Source organism: Triticum aestivum, chromosome 2D (assembly GCF_018294505.1).
Source record: "Triticum aestivum cultivar Chinese Spring chromosome 2D, IWGSC CS RefSeq v2.1, whole genome shotgun sequence".
Classification (NCBI taxonomy): domain Eukaryota; kingdom Viridiplantae; phylum Streptophyta; class Magnoliopsida; order Poales; family Poaceae; genus Triticum; species Triticum aestivum.
In genome coordinates this window covers 491,818,098-491,837,076 of record NC_057799.1, presented here as the reverse complement: position 1 = coordinate 491,837,076, position 18,979 = coordinate 491,818,098, and the positions used below count along the sequence as shown (strand labels likewise).

Below are 18,979 nucleotides of genomic sequence, written 5' to 3'. Positions count from 1 at the left end.
TATAGGTGCACTAGTTCGGCGAAGAGATGGTGATACAAGTGCAATATGGATGGTAGATATAGGTTTTTGTAATCTAAAAATATAAAAACAGCAAGGTAACTACTGATAAAAGTGAGCACAAACGGTATTGCAATGCGGTGAAACAAGGCCTAGGGTTCATACTTTCACTAGTGAAAGTTCTCTCAACAATAATAACATAATTGGATCATATAACTATCCCTCAACATGCAACAAAGAGTCACTCCAAAGTCACTAATAGAGGAGAACAAACGAAGAGATTATGGTAGGGTACGAAACCACCTCAAAGTTATTCTTTCCGTTCGATCTATCATAGAGTTCATACTAGAATAACACCTTAAGACACAAATCAACCAAAACCCTAATGTCACCTAGATACTCCAATGTCACCTCAAGTATTAGTGGGTATGATTATACGATATGCATCACACAATCTCAGATTCATCTATTCAATCAACACAAAGAACTTCAAAGAGTGCCCCAAAGTTTCTACCGGAGAGTCAAGAAGAAAACGTGTGCCAACCTCTATGCATAAGTTCACAAACGGAACCCACAAGTTGATCACCAAAACATACATCAAGTAGATCACGTGATATCCCATTGTCACCACAGATATGCACATGCAAGACATACATAAAGTGTTCTCAAATCCTTAAAGACTCAATCCGATAAGATAACTTCAGAGGGAAAACTCAATCCATTACAAGAGAGTAGAGGGGGAGAAACATCATAAGATCCAACTATAATAGCAAAGCTCGCGGTACATCAAGATCTTGCCAAATCAAGAACACGAGAGAGAGAGATCAAACACATAGCTACTGGTACATACCCTCAGCCCCGAGGGTGAACTACTCCCTCCTCGTCATGGAGAGCGCCGGGATGATGAAGATGGCCACCGGTGAGGGATCCCCCCTCCGGCAGGGTGCCGGAACAGGGTCCCGATTGGTTTTTGGTGGCTACAGAGGCTTGCGGCGGCGGAACTCCCGATCTATTCTGTTCCCCGATGTTTTAGGGTATATGGACATATATAGGCGGAAGAAATACGTCAGGGGAGCCATGAGGGGCCCACGAGGGTGGAGGGCGCGCCCGGGGGGGTGGGCGCACCCCCCTGCCTCGTGCCTTCCTCGTTGCTTCCCTTACGTACACCCCAAGTCTTCTGGATTGCTTCCGTTCCAAAAATAACTCTCCCGAAGGTTTCATTCCGTTTGGACTCCGTTTGATATTCCTTTTCTGCGAAACACTGAAACAAGGGAAAAACAAAAACTGGCACTGGGCTCTGGGTTAATAGGTTAGTCCCAAAAATAATATAAAAGTGTACAATAAAGCCCATAAACATCCAAAACAGAATATATAATAGCATGGAACAATAAAAAATTATAGATACATTGGAGACGTATCAATGTGCATTACCGAGAGGGCCCAGAGATACCTCTCCGACAATCGGAGTGACAAATCCTAATCTCGATCTATGCCAACTCAACAAGTACCATCGGAGACACCTGTAGAGCACCTTTATAATCACCCAGTTATGTTGTGACGTTTGGTAGCACACAAAGTTTTCCTCCGGTATTCGGGAGTTGCATAATCTCATAGTCATAGGAACATGTATAAGTTATGAAGAAAGCAATAGCAACATACTAAAACGATCAAGTGCTAAGCTAACGGAATGGGTCAAGTCAATCACATTATTCTCCTAATGATGTGATCCCGTTTATCAAATGACAACTCATGTCTATGGCTAGGAAACTTAACCATCTTTGATCAACGAGCTAGTCAAGTAGAGGCATACTAGTGACACTCTTTCACACATGTATTATGTTTCCATTTAATACAATTCTAGCATGAATAATAAACATCTATCATGAAATAAGGAAATAAATAATAACTTTATTATTGCCGCTAGGGCATATTTCCTTCTGTTTGACCATAGTTTGACCAGATTTAACCAAAATTCAAAAAAACTGAAATTTGAGCATAACTTTTTTTCCTTTTAGAATTTGAGGATTCTAAAAAATTGCAAGCAGGCCTACGGCGGTCAAAATCGGATGCGGATTTTGGTGCTAAACATTTTGATATATTATACGTTTTTTTCCGACATCGTATGCAAAAGTTATAGCCGTTTTACTTTTTCATAACACTTTTTTGCAAAACATGTCCAAATTTAAGTTTTTAAATTTTCCTAACTAGTAGATGTAGTAATATAACTACATCTTGAAGGATTTTATTTTTTGAAGTTTTTATCATTTTCTTTTGTTCTTTTTAAATTGAAATGGCGATACACAGGGGGGGTAGAGTTTGAGACACGAACCCCTTTAGTCCCTGTTTGAGACACGAACCGGGACTAAAGGGCTTTAGTCCCGGTTCGTGTCTCAAATCGGGACCAAAGGCCTCACTTGAACCGGGACTAATGCCTTTAGCCGCTCGGGATTAATGTGTATATTGAGCTGTGACCAAAGCCCTGTTTTCTACTAGTGTTGGTTGGGGAGATGTCTTTCTTATAGATGCAAGCTTATTTTGCTTACTAGTTGCATTGCCAGCATCCCTGCCTATCTTATGTCCATTATGAAACTCCCTAAATGGGCTATTGAGGCTATTACCTCTCAAATGTCACACTTCTTCTGGGTAATGTAGGTGATGAGCATAAATATCATCTGGCCAACTGAGGGCTTATTTCTAGGAAGAAAGAGTTGGGGGCATGGGGGTCCCTAACCTTAGGGATTTCAATGTAGCTCTGCTTGCTTCACAGAGTAAAAGATTGTATGATGATAGGAATAGTGATTGGAAAAAATTGCTTTGTTTTAAATATGTTGTTGATAAACCTAACATTCTTTGGGCTAAACCTGGGATGGGCTCACCTTTTTGGAAGAGTATTTCTTGGGCTTTTTGCGGCTGCTAAGAATTTCTATAAGTGGATACCTGGTAATGGACAAAATGTGGCTTTCTAGCATGATGTTTGGATTGGGGATCGATCGCTTACGACCTTGTTTTGGGACCTGTTTGAAATTTGCCAACAACAAGATCGTACAGTTGCACATGTTTGGGAGGTGTGTCAATGAATCAACTATGAATAGGTGGCTCCACCTGATTGATTTTGTTAAAAAGTTTGTTCCATCTGCTGGTAGTGATCACCATGTCTGGATGTTGGAGCCTTCTGGCAAGTTCACTGTTAAGTCCTTTTTATAAAATGATTAACTTTGGAGGTGTGCCTTCTGATATTAGCGATTCCATTTGGAAAATTAAAGTTCCCCCGAATATACATGTATTCCTTTGGCTCATTTTTAATAACAAAAGTTTGACTAGAGATAATTTGGCCAAAAGAAGGCATGTAGATGATGCTTCTTGTGTGTTCTGCACTGAGCTTGAAACTACTCAACATTTATTCTTTGATTGCACTGTGGCAAGAGAGATCTGGTCTATTGTTGCTGACTGCTTTTGCATTCCAGTTCCTTGGTGGGCTTGGAACTACAAAACCTTTGTGGAATCATAAAAAAGAAAATGAAGCTGTTAACTTGGTTATTTTAGCCACCTTGTGGGGCTTATGGTTGATGCGAAACGACTTTGTTTTCCAGGGGCGAAAACGGCGAAGTATGTGTTGTATCCTGGACTTGGTGGGCTCGCTAATAAGGCAATGGAAAATTCTCTGTTCGGGCGTGCAGGGTGCTCTGCTTCTTCGGTGCTTAAGGCCACTCGATCATCGGCGAGGGAAGTTGCTTAGAATCATTTAGGTCTAGATGGTCCAAAGTACACGGGGCCTTGGTCTGCTTATTTTGTGTTCTATCTGTGATCATCTTATCAAGTGTATCCCTATGTGCATGTATCCTCTAGATGAAACTTGTAAGCCTGTTAGAGCATCTCCAATAGATGGTCCAAAATTTGGCGGTCCAAAACTGGAGATGTAAAATTTGGACCGTCAAAAAGTGCGTTTTGGAGCTCCGAAAAAAGCTCAACTCCAACAGATGGTCCAAATTGATGGTCCAAAAGAGCAACTCCAATAGATGGTCCAAAATGAAGATGTAAATTTCTTAAAACGACAAACTACTAGTCCATTCAACATAGTTCAAACATCAAATTCAACATAGTTTCATACATGAACTTCAACTACTACTTATTCAAACTACTAGATAAACTACTTCTCATCGTCGGAGCTGCGGAACTGCGCCCAGAACTCCTCCTTCTCCGGTTCGTCGCACCCCTCCTCCTCCGAGAAGTCTGCCCAGTCCTCCTCGGAAGAGGACTCGATGGGGATCACCGTCGAGGGACCGGCCTCGTCCTCCTTCTTCGCCCCTTCTTATTCTGCTCCACCTCACGCTTCCAGTAGTACTCCAGCTCGGCCTGGACGTACTCCGGATGCTCCCGAGCAAACCTCGCCATCGCCTCCTCGTCGGTCTTGCCGGCAGTGACGACAACCGACGGCTTCTTCGTTGTCTTCTTCTTCGTCGGGATCTCCTTCATCTTGATGCCCTGCGGCACAAGCATCTCCGCTTTCGCCCGACTCTCGATCTCTGGGAAGTCGAGGTGCTCCCGAGGCCTCTCGGCACGCCACACCGCCATGTCATAGGCACACGCGGCCTCGTGGGCGGAGGGGTACGTGCCGATCCACCAACGCCTCCCGGCGTCGGGGAACTCCACTCCGAAGTTACCGAAGGGCTTCTGCCTCACGCCGAAGAAGCCTGACTTACCCTTCGGCGTCTTCTTCGGCGCCATCGGAGAGCGGTGAGAGCTATTGAGTGGCGGCGGCGTGCGGCCGGGGCGGTGGCGGACGGAGCCGGGCGGGGGCGGAGCTGAGGGGCGGTGGCGGACGGAGCCGGGCGGGGCGGAGCTGCGGGGTGGCGGCGGCGTGCGGGGCGGCGGCGGACGGAGCCGGTGCTGGTCGGAGCCGGGGCCGGGCGGAGCTGCGGCGGACGGGGCGGGGCGGACGGGGCGGCGGCACACGGGTCGGCGGCGTGCGCTGAGCCGCGGCCGGATCCGCGGCGGGCGGGCGGCGGGGCGGCGTGGAAACAGCGGCGGGGGCGGGGCGGGGCCGGATCTGATGCCGGCGGCGTGCGGCGGCAGACGGGTGGGAGGTCGCGGGCGGGAAAGGAAAGGAACTGGCGGTTGGGCGTTTGCAAGCGGCGGCTGGTTTTGGACCAGATGCACCTCGTGATGTAAATTTGCACCGCGAGGTGTTGTATTTTACATCACGAGAAGGCCACGGTCCAAACTTTTTTTTACATATGGACCGTCTGTTCAAGCTGCGTTTTTGGCCTCAAACGGTCCAAAAGTTAGTTATTTTTACATTTGGATCATCTATTGGAGATGCTCTTGTTCAGCTGCTTTTGGCTTGCACCGAGAACTTTTAAATTTTATGGATGCGTCGCCTTGGTTTTAATAAAAGTTGGGGTAGAGGAAAACCCCTTCCATTTAAAAAAAGAAAGAAAGGAAGAAAAAACACTACACTTTCAACCTATTTTTTTAAAAATAAAGATAAAAATGCCTTGAGCCTGTGATCCCGATTCTCGAGGGCACCGTATGTTTTTAAATTTCAAATTTCAAATGTCGTTCGTCAGTGCCAAGTGGGGCACTCCACAAGTGCAAAGGCAAGCAATTTTAGCGGTGGAGTCGAACTACCCCCATTCCTCCTCCCCCTACCCCAAAACCCAATCACCGCTCCCCGAAGCCTCTCCCTCCGGTCCGACCAACCCCCTCGCCGCCATGCGCCTCTTCGCCGGCGTCCGCTTCGCCCTCCTCGGGTTCGATCCCGTCTCCGACGCGCAGGTTCCGCCACCTCCCTCCCCGATTCGTTTCGATTCCGTCTCGGTTCGATCGATTTGGCTTGGCCCCGTCTCCTTCTCGTCACGCGCGCTTGGATGCTGGCTCGGCAGTACCGGTCGGAGATGGTACGGCACGGCGGCGCCGACGCGGGGGCCGCGCAGGAGGGATGCACCCACCTGGTCGTCAGCGGACTCGTCTACGTGAGTTGTGCTGGACTTGGAATTCGAATCCCTTCCTCCGTGCTTCACTGTTTCGTGTTTAAACCAAGCCCGATCCTAAATGCAGGATGACCCGGTGTGCGTGGCGGCGCGGGAGCACGGGACGAAGGTCGTGACTGGGCTGTGGGTGGACGACTGCTTGGATCTCGGAGCCATGGCTGATGCCGAACATGTCGGTTCTCGTTTACCAGTTTCTGTCCTATTTTCAGCAAGCTTAGCGAGTCATGCTTTTCCCACTCTGTACAAGGACTCCTGTACTGATTAGCTTGGCGAGTTTTTCGATCTACAGGTACTGTACAGGCCAGTGAGAGATCTGGAAGGCATACCGGGTGCTGAATCGCTCTGCATTTGCTTGACGGGCTACCAAAGACAGAACGGGCGTGAAGCCATAGTGGTAATACTCACTATCAGTTCAGTTATCAGGCTTCCTAGTGTAGAGGTCCAAGACTGACTGTTGCTAGATGCTGCCATATGATGCACTAAACAGTGAATATGAACAAGGCTTGCTATGATTGGGTCATTTGCTGTGACTGTTTTTGGTTGACAGTGGAACGGTATTACTTTTTAGGTGTGATGAAGTTCTTTCCCCTTGTTTGGAGAGCTTGTAGCTATGATTTCATCACTTGTCCACTTCTTTCGCTGTGTGATTAGTTGTACTGCTAAATCATATTAACACAAAGCATTTCCAAGTTAATGTTTCTGCTGGTGGCATAGACTCAGTCAGTAAGATATGCAAGTTGATCCACATGCAGCAGTTGTTTAATACATTTTGAATCCTTTGCTGTACAAAGATAGTTCATCTTCATCTCATAATCAATCTGAAGACTTCATTTTATTTTGTCCTCAACTTCTCATCACAAATCTCTTCACTGCTCATTTCACTGTCAAATGTAGAAAATGGTTAATATGATGGGAGCGCGGTTCTCAAGCCTTTGACAGCAAAAAGGGTCACCCATCTCATCTGCTACCAATTCGAAGGCATGTTCTTTCCTTAACAGTGTTGCATACAAGTACTTAATAGTTTACATTGCACTGACTGAACTTGTGGTATTGTTAGTGTTCATCTTTTTGTTAACGTTGCATTAGCATGCATTCCATTTTGATAACTTTTTTACTTGATCTTTTTGTTTCTGTTACAGAAATTTGAATTGCTGTATAAGTTGGAATATTAGCAGCTATCTCCATTTCTGTATAGAGGGGTCAACATAGTGATTTTTCTGAGATATTGATAGTTAAATGCACACAGTTCAGGATTTTGATTTCCCTTTGTCTTTAGTTTGGGTTAGTCTTGTGCCTGTCTCAGATATGAGTTCAATAATGCATATCATATCATATCATGCCTCTGACCAGTCTCTTGAAAATTAGGATCCTGTTTTTTTTTTCTGCTCGTGCATTCAGTTTGTTCCACTACTCTTTCATACCTTCAATGTCATTCGCTACTTTTTCCAAACTGTGCCAGGTGAGAAGTACGAGCTTGCTAAAATGGTGAAGATTAATATTATTAATCACCAGTGGTTGGAAGATTGGTATGTATTTAATCATTGTACATTTGTACCTAAAAGGCTATTGCATCTTCTCATTATTGTATTTGCCGAAATGTTGCATATGTTTTTGCTACAGCTTAAAGGCATGGGACATTCTTCCTGTTGATAATTATACTGCAGAAGGTACAATTATCTACCACTTGCATTTGATATTACCTTTTAGCTTTTGGATGTATAGTTCTAATCGCTCAACCTCACTACCCTTTTCTCGAGTGAGTCAACCCCAGTATCATGTTCACGATGCCTGGTTGATTGTTCATTACAGTTTATGTAAATACATAATAATCTGGTTGGTTGATTGCTCATTACAGTTTATGTAAATATGTGATATGTAATGCATCAAATCTGATTTTGTGTATTCATACATTCAGTGGTTGGGAATTGGAGATAATGGAGGCAGAAGCTAAAGATTCCGAAGACGAATCACAAAGTGCTGATAGAGGCTCGTCCGATAGCAGAGGCATTGCCAGAAGCATCCTTGCTACGGAGATTGCAACGCCCATTCATGGTCCTTCTGTCTTCTCTGGCAATGCAGAGGTTCCTGCAGGAACACACGTGGGTGCTTCGCAACAGATTAGGGAAGTGAAAGATGCAAGTGAATGGTCAGTTGATGTGATGGCTGACACACTGAGCACTCCAAACACAAATGCTGTGACAATTTCTGCTGATTCTGATGCCCATGCCCATGCACCACAAGTTGATAAAGTTAAAGTTGTAGCTGCAGAATCAGAACATGACAAGTTGGTTTCTCATAAAACCTTTGAAGCAGGCCCTAAGGAGATCCCAAGTACTGCAGTCCCTGGTGAATTTGGAGTATTTCCCCAGGACGTATCAACTTCGCAACAGATTAAGGAAGTGGAAGATGCAAGTGAAAGGTCACTTGACGTCATGGCTGACATACTGAGCACTCCTAACACAAATTCTGTGACAATTTCTGCTGATCCTGATGCCCATGCACCCATCCACAGTCCTACTGTCTTCACTGGCAATGCAGATGCAGTGGTTCCTACAGGACGACGCTTGGAGACTTCACAGCAGATTAGGGAAGTCGAAGATGTAAGTAAAAGGCCACTTGATGCCAGAGCTGACAGACTAAGCACTCCAAACACAAATGTTGTGACAATTTCTGCTGATCCTGATGCCCATGCACATGCATCACAAGCTGATAGAGTCGAAGTTGTAGCTGCAGACTCAGAACATCACAAATTGGTTTCTCGTGCAACCTTCCAAGCAGGCCCTAAGGAGATCCCAATTACTGCAGTCCCTGGTGAATATGGAGTATTTCCCCAGAAAGTATCAACTTCTAGTGTGAGAAATCCTGCTGCCAAGAGGTCACGGAGTCCTGAGGATGAAACGGCTGCTGTATCTGTACATAGTAGCTGTGACTTTGCTGCTTCCAAGTCCAAGCATGGTAAAGTTCTTTCCAATGGCAGTGTCGAAGCAGATCTTGAAAAGACCTGTAGCCTGAGTGCTGCTGAAAGCACAACATTCGTGCCTGAAGAAATCTTGAGCAGAGCAAGGAACGCAGTTGCTAAGAGCCCACTCAGTTCCAACAGTGAGATGAATGATGCGATAGTAGTTTGCAAGACGAAGCCTGCTAATATGAATATGGAGGAAAACCCTACAACCGGCGCATGCCCAACTGCTGGTAAAACCAAAAGAGTATCTTTCGACTTGAGTTTTCGTGAGGCGGTGAACACAGAAAGTTCCACTTCAAAGGTTTCAAGCAGTGCAAGTGCAGGCAACCCTGAAACATGTAGCCCCATTCCTCTTAGTGTCCTGAAGCCCCGGCGCAAGGTAGTTGCCAAGAGGAGGGGAGCATCTTCTTTCCAGAAAGGGAGATCTGGCAGTGAGGCTTGCAGAACAGTTAGTGTCTTATCTAAAGCATCAAAGTTGCCTGCAGAGAGTTCCACAAATGCTGGCATGGTGACAGTGTACAAGGGTCTCCATAATGCTGATGAAGCCTGGGAAGATAGACCAGAAGATTTGCAAAGCTCTAAACCTAGGAGCAGAAAGAGACAGAAAACTGACCATAACAAGGAAAACATACCAGCCAATACTCGTCTTGCTCCTAAATCAAAACGTGGAAAAAAGCGTGTGAGTTCTGAATGTGTCAAAATAGCAGTAGAGAACAACGAATATGTGATCGATGATCGCAGTATGACAGGGGGAAATCATGATGGATTCTCGGCCGTGTGGGAACCTGAACCTACATGGTTCATTTTAAGTGGGCATCGCCTATTGAGGAAGCAGTGCAGGTCGATACTTCTGCGCCTGAAGGGAAGAGTTTGCAGTCATTCACACCATTGGTTTTTCCAAGCGACACATTTTATCACCCCTGAGCTCCGCAGAACTGAAAAATTCTTTGCAGCTGCTGCAGCGGGGAGGTAAATCTTTCATGCACTCCAGTAGTAGACTAGTAGTAATATTTACCATCCAGAATTAGTTAGCATTGTTGTTTCTACACATGGAACGAACCTGAATGAATGTTTGTTGGTTTTCGGAAAATGAAAAACAGGTGGATACTGAAGCCTGAGTACTTGTTTGCTTGCGATGAGGCTGACAAGCTAGTGGACGCAGAATCATTTGAGTGGCACGGTGATGGCCTTAACGACAACCAGACAATAAGCCTGGACGCTCCGAGGAAATGGCGGCACCTGAAACAGCGCACCGGCCATGGCGCCTTCCACGGGATGCGGATCATCATATATGGAGACTGCATTTCTCCATCACGGGTAAACAACAAGACCATATGATAATATTTTCTCCACGTATTTGTGCAACACTGTCTGTAACTGTAAGCCGTGCGCTCCCCTTGTCTTAACCAACATACAGGACACCCTGAGGCGCGCGGTGCGAGCGGGCGACGGCACGGTCCTGGCCACCGCCCCGCCCTACACACGGTTCCTGAAGCTGGGCGCGATCAGCTTCGCGGTCGTGGCCGCGGGCACGCCGAGCAACAACGCGTGGGTGCAGGAGTTCAAGAGCCACGGCATCCCGTGCGTGAGCCCGAGCTATCTGGTGGACTACGTGTGCAAGCCGGGCCACCTGGAGCAGCACAAGCACGTCCTCTTCGGCATGGAGGACCTGGCCGACGAGTCCCTGCGGAAGCTGCTGTCGTCGGCCCAGGAGCAGGAGGGAGGCGACACCGAGCTGAGCTGCGGTTCCGGCGCGATGGTGGTGGTGCACGAGTCAGAAGGCCCGATTTCGTACGTGGTCGGAGATGCAGCGGAGATCGCCTCGACCTCCTGACTGCTCACGGTACTTGGGGGTGCATAATTATGCGACTGATGATTTTTATTTTGACGGGATAATTATGCGACTGATGTAGCGTCAAATGGTAGACACCTCGGGTGCTGTCAGAGTGAAGCCGAATGGGGAGGAGGTTTTGTGAGAGTCATTGACCGTTTCGTGTTAGGAATGTTTTGGAATTTATATTTAATGTCACGCAGCATTGCTACTCAGTGGTCTCACTGTCACACAGGCCGCCTAAGCCTAAGGAAGCAGTTTTCTGTACGCGGAGCAGATACGTAGTACACTAGTTAGAGAATGGCATTATCAGTTTTTCTTCTTCAGAAACTAAAAGTTGTCAGAATGTCAGTGGTGCCAACTGTTACCTAGCGCTACTAGTACAGCACGACGACCGGGTCTCGGCCTCTAGGGACAGGACCTCATCGGAAAAGGGATTTGGCCAGCGGTGAGTGCAACTTTATACGGCGCAGTGACTGACACGCCAGAAGGTGGACGCAACCACTCAACGTATCACTCATTTTGCTACCCCAAGGAAACAGACACACGGAAATATCCTCTGAAACAACCAGGGGCAAAATGATTCACAGCAGTGGATTTGATACCGTGGTTCACCGGAGCTGCATTACTGTGAGTGCAAAAGGCTAGGCCGGCAAGACAAGAGGTCATCTGAATGAGTGAAGCAGACACAAGTGATTGCATTGCATGGCTAAACAAGTGACACTCACTCACTCCCCTATCGACCGATCGATCGAGTAGAAGTTAAGTAAGCTTTGGGAAAAGCCCCGACAATCAATAGGATCGACGTCTGCTTGCTTTGGCACCAAGGCATTGTAGTAGCTCCCTGCCCCGTCGCATCAAGATGAATCTTCACCCTTTTCTCCAGAGTCTAGTAACAGTCGTGCATCCTATGCCATTATTATAAAAAAGGTTATTAAGTTACCTAATCTAATCCGGTAGCAGTGCTTTTCAAGGCTGTAAGGCTGCGCAAAGAGCCAAAGAGGAGGAGGGCCTTCGCGCAAAAATGGAGGCACAGAGAAAGTAAAAAAGTAAAGTAAAATTAAATAAAAAGAAAAAGGCAGCCAAAAGGGGGTGGGGACAAAGGAAGGAATCGGCGGCCTCCCCCTGGCGGGTCGAGTCGATTCCCGTGTGTAAAAAAAAGAATAAAAAAAAGGGAGGCAAAAAGGAAAGCAACCGTCGTCTACGATAACCCCCCAAAACGGCCAGCCAGTCCAGATCGTGGTGAAGGTGGAGTGGAGGTGGTGCCGTGCTGCCGTTCCGTTCCGCTCCGCGGTGGCCGCCAGTCCAGTTCGCTGCCGCTGCTCTCGCGAGTCGCGAAACCACCTCGCTCCTCTCGTGGCCTCCGATTCTGCCTCGCAACACAGGCGAACTCCCCAGCGCAGCCACTGCCACCACGCCAGCCCATGGGGGCCGCCGAGGCGGAGGCCGGACCCTGCTCCGTGCCGGCGGACGCCGCAGGCCCTTCGGCGGCGAGCGCCTGCCTGTAGTCCTGGTAAATCCCCCGCCATTATTTACTTCCTTCCCTGTCCCTGTCCCTGTCGCCTGAGCATTACATATTCACGTACAGACGCGTATAGGCCGGCAGGTCGCCGCTAGTTATTTCCTTCCGTCAGCGGCGCGATCTCGCATTCTCGCTTAACTAGGCCCCGGGTAGTTGAGCCAAATCGCCATGTGATCCCGGCGCGGCGTGGGTATCTCCGTCGGTGGGGCGATAGAATATGTCTGCAGGAGCGTCCTAGGGAAGCAGCTAGCAGGGCGGTCAACATCGGCGCGAGTAGCTGCGCTGCCAGTCGGTGCTAGATTTGGCCTGACTATTAGTGCGGTTTCACTGTGCTAGGCGACGCCCTAACCACCATCCACCCGTCCGAATCACCCGCGACGACGCCCGCCGGGGACCCGCGGCCGGGGAGGAATGCTTGCATTCTCCTCCACCTACTGGGCCAACCACTCAATGCTCCTGCCCGGCTGCTCCCCGCCACAATTCGCAGGAGCAGGACAGGTTCCTTGATGGGTTCCCCCTCTGCTGCTTCCAATTATTCCGCATTCATGTGCTCCGGCTCATTTGTTTTCTCTTGGCCAGCGTGATAATTAATGGTGTTATGGACTTATGGTTGCAGATGGTGTAGGGCAGGGGAGAGGGGGAGCAGGGACAGAGAGTGAGTGGTGAGATGGGGGCGATTGGGGGCGACGAGATGGCGCAGTGGGATAATGTGGACGGAGGCGAGGTGGTCAATGGCACCGCCGGGAAGCTGGAGAAGATACTGGTTTCGGTGAGGCTCAGGCCGCTGAGCGACAAGGAGGTTGCGCGCGGGGATCCGTCCGAGTGGGAGTGCATCAGCGACACCACCGTCATCGCCCGGAGCGCCTTCCCGGACCGGCCAACGGCTCCGACTGCCTACTCCTTTGGTTGGTGCATCGTGCCCCTCATCTTTTTTGCTGACATCAAAGCTGTGCTGTGCATGTTTTTCTTTGTCTTTAGTTCATTACTTCTGCTGTTTCTGTTATCATAGGCCCCATAATTATTACTATACTGTATCTCACTAGCGTTTTAGAGACTGTGTATTTGTGTATTGGTTTAAACTGATTAGGATGTCAAATACTACATGTCTGGAGTACCAATTACAGATCATGGGTAAATTTTCACTGTAGATGGGATATATTTTTGTTACTGGCAACCAAAACACCTCGATCAAGCTGATTACTGCTCATGTTCTGACAGGAACATCTTGGAGAATGATTCTTTAGGTTAAAGAGAGCTACTTATCATTTATGAAAACTCACATGGAACTGAAATGTTCAGATTTTGTACAAATCAAACCTATTAATTTTAGTTTGTGATGAGTTTCATCATATAATCACTGGGACTTTAGCTCGTTTCTTCCACAATAAGGCTCTGCACAAAGTTGACTCACTTTCAGTTGTGATATTATGTGTATCTGCTTTGAGACTTTGACAAAACTCTATCCAATTACAGACAGGGTATTCCGTTCTGACTGCGATACCAAAGAAGTGTACGAGCAAGGGGCCAAGGAGGTTGCCCTCTCTGTAGTTAGTGGCATCAACTGTTAAGTGCAGACATTCTGCCTATTTTTCTCCTATCTGCTTAAATCAAAGCGGCCGGCTCACTGAATAATTTTCTTTTGTCTGCAACAGCCAGTATCTTTGCATATGGTCAAACAAGTAGTGGGAAGACATACACCATGACTGGAATAACGGAATGTACAGTATCAGATATTTATGCTTACATTGGCCGGGTAATTAAACACCTTCTTTCATCTGGTCACAGCTTTGGTCCGAATCTGTAACCACTGGTCTGAAATATGCTGACATCTTTTGCAGCACGAGGAGAGAGCATTTGTGTTGAAATTCTCTGCAATAGAAATATATAACGAAGTTGTAAGGGATCTTCTTAGTTCAGAAAGCACTTCTCTTAGACTTTGGGATGACGCAGAGGTCAGAACACTCCTACTTGTTTTTTTCTCTAAATCCTCTTGTTCCCCTGAATTACTAATGGCCTGGTACTGTATATTCTACAGAAGGGGACTTATGTAGAGAACCTTAAAGAGGTGATACTGAGGGACTGGAACCACCTCAAGGAACTTATTTCTGTGTGTGAAGGTGGGATGTTGTTTGTATTAGTTTACCAATATATATGTGGTGATTATCCTCATCTTATTTGTTTGATGTGTTCTTGTACCAGCTCAAAGGAGAACTGGAGAGACATACTTAAACGAAAACAGCTCCAGATCGCATCAAATCCTTAAATTGGTTTGTCCACTACTTTGTTGCATGTAAAAAGGAAGGCTTCAGTATATTTTGTGTTACATAAGATCACTATTCCTGATTTGTTTATCGATTGTTTCAGACTATCGAAAGTTCTGCTCGTGAATTCTTGGGTAAGGACAAGTCAACGACACTTGCGGCTAGTGTGGTAAGAACTAAGAACAAAGATTTACTTTTTGGTAATATTTATTTTTTACATACGAAGAAGTGACAGCATCTTCTGTTGTCATGTGCAGAACTTTGTTGATTTGGCAGGAAGTGAACGTGCATCTCAGGCACTGTCAGCTGGTGCTAGGCTGAAGGAAGGTTGTCATATTAATAGAAGTTTACTTACCCTAGGAACTGTCATTCGTAAGCTAAGGTTACATCCCTAATTCAATATTTTCTGCAGTGTTGAATTTCAATGGAAAATTTCTCTTGGTTAAAAAGTCTTGTTCTAGCTTCCATTTATATTATTTACTTGGTTTCACCTATGCAGCAAGGTAAGAAATGGACACATACCATATCGGGATTCAAAGCTCACACGCATATTACAACCTTCTCTGGGAGGTAATGCAAGGACTGCAATTATTTGCACAATGAGCCCAGCCCGAAGCTACATGGAGCAATCAAGAAATACCCTGCTATTTGCAAGCTGTGCAAAGGAAGTAGTTACAAATGCGCAGGTTAATGTAGTCATGTCTGATAAAGCCCTAGTTAAGCATTTACAAAGAGAACTTGCCAGGTTAGAGAGTGAACTGCGATGTCCAGCTACCTATTCAAGTCTTGAAGCATTGGTTAAGGAAAAAGATAATCACATCCGAAAGGTAAATGCTACTTCTGACATTTATGCGGGTGTCTTCTTTTTGTACATTATAGGAAACAGATCCATAGTTTTAAACACAAGTCACAGAGCTTACTGTTTTTCCATGAAAATTATAACACATATAGAAAAGATGAACATGGACATTTGAAGTTTTTCAAAATATTTTGACATTTTAGTTTTTTTTCTTCACTTAACATGTGCTCCTGGGTACAAAACCTTGAATTAGATATCCTAGTAAACCACTGTTTCTATGTATGTTCCATGCATCTTTTACCATGCCAGTTACCTTAAAGTGTCCAAATACACCTTCTCTTCTTGTGATGGTGTAGAAGTTCAATAGACCCTTCCTTGCAGATGGAGAAAGAAATTAAGGAATTGAAGGTACAGCGTGATCTGGCTCAATCTAGGCTACAGGATTTGCTCCAGGTTGTTGGAGATAACCATGTTTCAAAGCGTCCCCTGGTATACACACTTTCTTAGTTCCTAGTTAACTAGTCTTTCTGGTTGTGTCATAACCATTTAAGTTTTTGCTTTCTCTCTTATGTACATGTAGGCTTCTGGGAGGAACTTCACCTTTGATGTGCCCCAGCCATGTGAAGATCAGATATCAACAACCGAATCATCAGAAGTAGTTGACAATGTACAAAACTTCAGGTTCCAAGGACGCCGCGCAGCACAAAGGGAAGTTGGGTCTCAACAGTCTGAAAATAATGTGCAGTTTGCTACCCCATTGAGTTATTCAGTCAGCAGTCCTCCATTCAGTGGGATGCCCCCAACCACCAGCAGAGATGACGTTTCTCAGATATCAAATGAGGATTCAGACGATGTTTGCAAAGAAGTACGGTGCATAGAGACCAATGAAACAGAAGGAAAAAATGGTCTGGACTCGTCAGCTATTGGGAGCAATATCTTGCAAGATTCTAATGTGGGTGCTAGCACACATGGAAATGATGACTCTAGACACGGCGATGTATCTACTGTTACCCTGGAGCAACATCTAGAGACTGTCAGAAAACCTTTTGCCAATCTTGTCGAAGATCTAGGGTCTTCAACACGAAACCCATCTAGATCTAGAGGAATTGTGAGAAGTAGGAGCTGTAGGTCTCTGATGGGCTCTACTCTGTTTGAAAACCTGGAGAAGGATGATTGCACACCACCGAGCCGAAGATTCATGGACTTCCCTGGGAGACCCGAAGGGGGTCAAAGAAGGGGCTCTGCGCTGAACTTTGATGCAGAGAGTGAAACTCTGTCACGGGCAGGGTCAATGCTTTCTGAAATTACTACTACGAGGGGTGGACCCAAGGCAAACGGTTCTATTGCAGGCGACACAGAATTTACCGGCATAGGTGAATTTGTTGCTGAACTGAAAGAAATGGCTCAGTATCAGAAGCAACTCGGGGGTCAGGTGTGGAACTATTTACTTGTCTTTGCAATGTTATTATTATTCTATCAGCACAGCACATTGGGGTAATATGATGTGCAAATTTTGAATACCATTTAAAAAAAATGTTTTTCAGTATGTTAACGGAGAAATAGCAGAAGGAACTGTCAGGAGCGTTGGACTAGATCCAATCATGGATGCCTTGCAATCACCTTCGCGATGGCCACTGGAATTTGAGAGGAAACAGCAAGAGATCATTGACCTTTGGCATGCATGCTATGCTTCATTGGTTCACAGAACCTACTTTTTCTTGTTGTTTAAAGGAGATCCAGCCGACTCCATCTACATGGAAGTGGAGATAAGGAGGCTATCTTTCCTTAAAGACACCTATGGCAATGGTGGCATGGAAAGCAAAGTCGTGGCTGGTAGCCCGAACACTTCTCTGGTTTCAAGGTAAGCCACATTTCTCACTTCTCTGCATTACAACACTCTGAATTCCTCCTGACGGAAACTACTCCGATATGTAGTGCCAGGAAGTTGCAACGTGAGAGGGAGATGCTCTGCAGGCAAATGCAGAAGCGGCTCTCGATCGAGGAAAGAGAGAGCATGTACACCAAATGGGGAGTTTCGCTGTCCTCCAAGAGGAGAAGGCTTCAGGTGGCACGTCGCCTTTGGACCGAAACCAAAAACCTCGAGCATGTCAGGGAGAGCGCTTCCCTTGTCGCCCGATTGATCGGCCTCCTGGAGCCAGGAAAGGCGCTGAGGGAGATGTTTGGGCTAAGCTTCGCGCCGCAGCAGTTCAGCCGACGATCCCACAATAGCTGGAGATATGGCCGTTCTTCTCTGGACTGATTACGACATGCAAATGAACACAGGAGGTTCCCTTGTCCTCCCCCACCCCCACCTCACCTCGCCTTGGTGGGTATAGAATTATAGGAGCATTGTTAGTTATAGCCTGTAGGCCCTTTGATGTGTGTATGATACTGTAATGCGTTCAGAAGCTCTGTCTACTGCTCTGGGTGATCAAACATGTAAGATTCTGTAAGTTTGATAGTACGAGGTGTGTTCGTCTGTTTCCAAAGAGATAGTACAAGTTTACATACGTGCAATTTCTGAAAGAAACATTAAACATATATTGATGCTATCAATCTTTACACTTCGTTGCAGACATACTTACACTTTTCTCTGAGCAATACATCTCTAGAGGGGGTGTTGGATCAAAGTTAGAAGAAAAGTGAGGCAAAAGATCCAATTTCTCATCTCTAGAGTCCATCAACTACAGCCCTCGACAAGATGTCGAGCAAACGATAACGAGGGCTACTGCCTAAATTGGAGGTGCATCAACGTGACCGAGCTGACAACCAGCCGAGGATGGGACATCTCGGCGTGGAATCAAACGGCGCTCGGGTCGCCGTCTTCACCATGGCGAGGAGGAAGTCCTCGAGCCCGCACGGGATGGCGACCACCTTCCCCTCGACGCCGTCCTCCTTCTTGGCCTTGGCCATCAGCGACGCGAAGTGCTTGCTGCGTAGGTGCGATGTCGGCAGCTCGAACTCGTGGTGGCTGTACCCGGGCGGCTCCACCCGCACCTTCACGCGCCGCTCCGGCTTCTGTGTCGTCGTCTGCTTCGTCTTGCCGCTGAAGAACCCCATGGCGTCGATCGGCCGCGGGCGGGCGCGCGCACGCACCAAGGGAACGCCGATCGGGAACGCTCGGCGGCGGCGTGCGGGCTCCGGCTAAACGGATCTAAGGTCTCGAATCAGAAAATCTCACAAAGTGGTTGTGGACTTGCGGTGACGCGATCGGTGCTGTATATTATGGTACCTCGGCACGCCGGCACGGTATCGGTTTGGCGGGATCCGGAGTGGTCGACGAGAGTCTGAAACTCTGAATACGATTAAAACTAGTGGTTGCAAGTCAAAAAAGAAAAGAAAAGAAAAACTAGTGGTTGCGGTGCCTTACGAGGGGCGCGCCTATGTCTCGTTTGACGCGAGATGTAGGGCAGCCTCGCCCGAGGAGCACGAGACTGGGCTGGCCCATTTTGAGGGGAGCCACAGCCTCGTTTTTTTTTACGTTTTTTGCTTTTGTACTTTTCTTTATACCCTCAAATATAAAGGACACACACACACACACACACACACACACACACACACACACACACACACACACACACACACACACACACACACACACACACACACCAGTGGAA

The 18,979-nt window shown here is 46.9% G+C and overlaps 1 protein-coding gene and 1 pseudogene across 2 annotated transcripts; both read left to right on the top strand.

Moving 5' to 3' along the window:
- The first annotated feature begins 5,617 nt into the window (after nt 1–5,617).
- Nucleotides 5,618–11,110, top strand: LOC123054042 (BRCT domain-containing protein At4g02110-like; annotated as a pseudogene).
- An 874-nt stretch (nt 11,111–11,984) lies between these two features.
- LOC123054040 (kinesin-like protein KIN-7F) lies at nt 11,985–17,872 on the top strand. 2 transcript variants are annotated; one of them, XM_044477687.1, is made up of 14 exons: nt 11,985–12,293; nt 12,919–13,207; nt 13,776–13,865; nt 13,955–14,055; nt 14,141–14,254; nt 14,338–14,419; nt 14,502–14,569; nt 14,667–14,732; nt 14,821–14,945; nt 15,063–15,390; nt 15,744–15,851; nt 15,943–16,794; nt 16,907–17,223; nt 17,298–17,872. In XM_044477687.1, exons 2-14 carry the CDS (start codon nt 12,970–12,972, stop codon nt 17,620–17,622), a joined length of 2,814 nt encoding a protein of 937 aa, XP_044333622.1. In that variant the 5' UTR covers nt 11,985–12,293; nt 12,919–12,969; the 3' UTR covers nt 17,623–17,872. The 2 variants fall into 2 exon arrangements, with proteins under 2 accessions (XP_044333622.1, XP_044333623.1); XM_044477688.1 differs by lacking the exon at nt 11,985–12,293 and adding an exon at nt 12,501–12,800.
- The last annotated feature ends 1,107 nt before the right edge of the window (nt 17,873–18,979 follow it).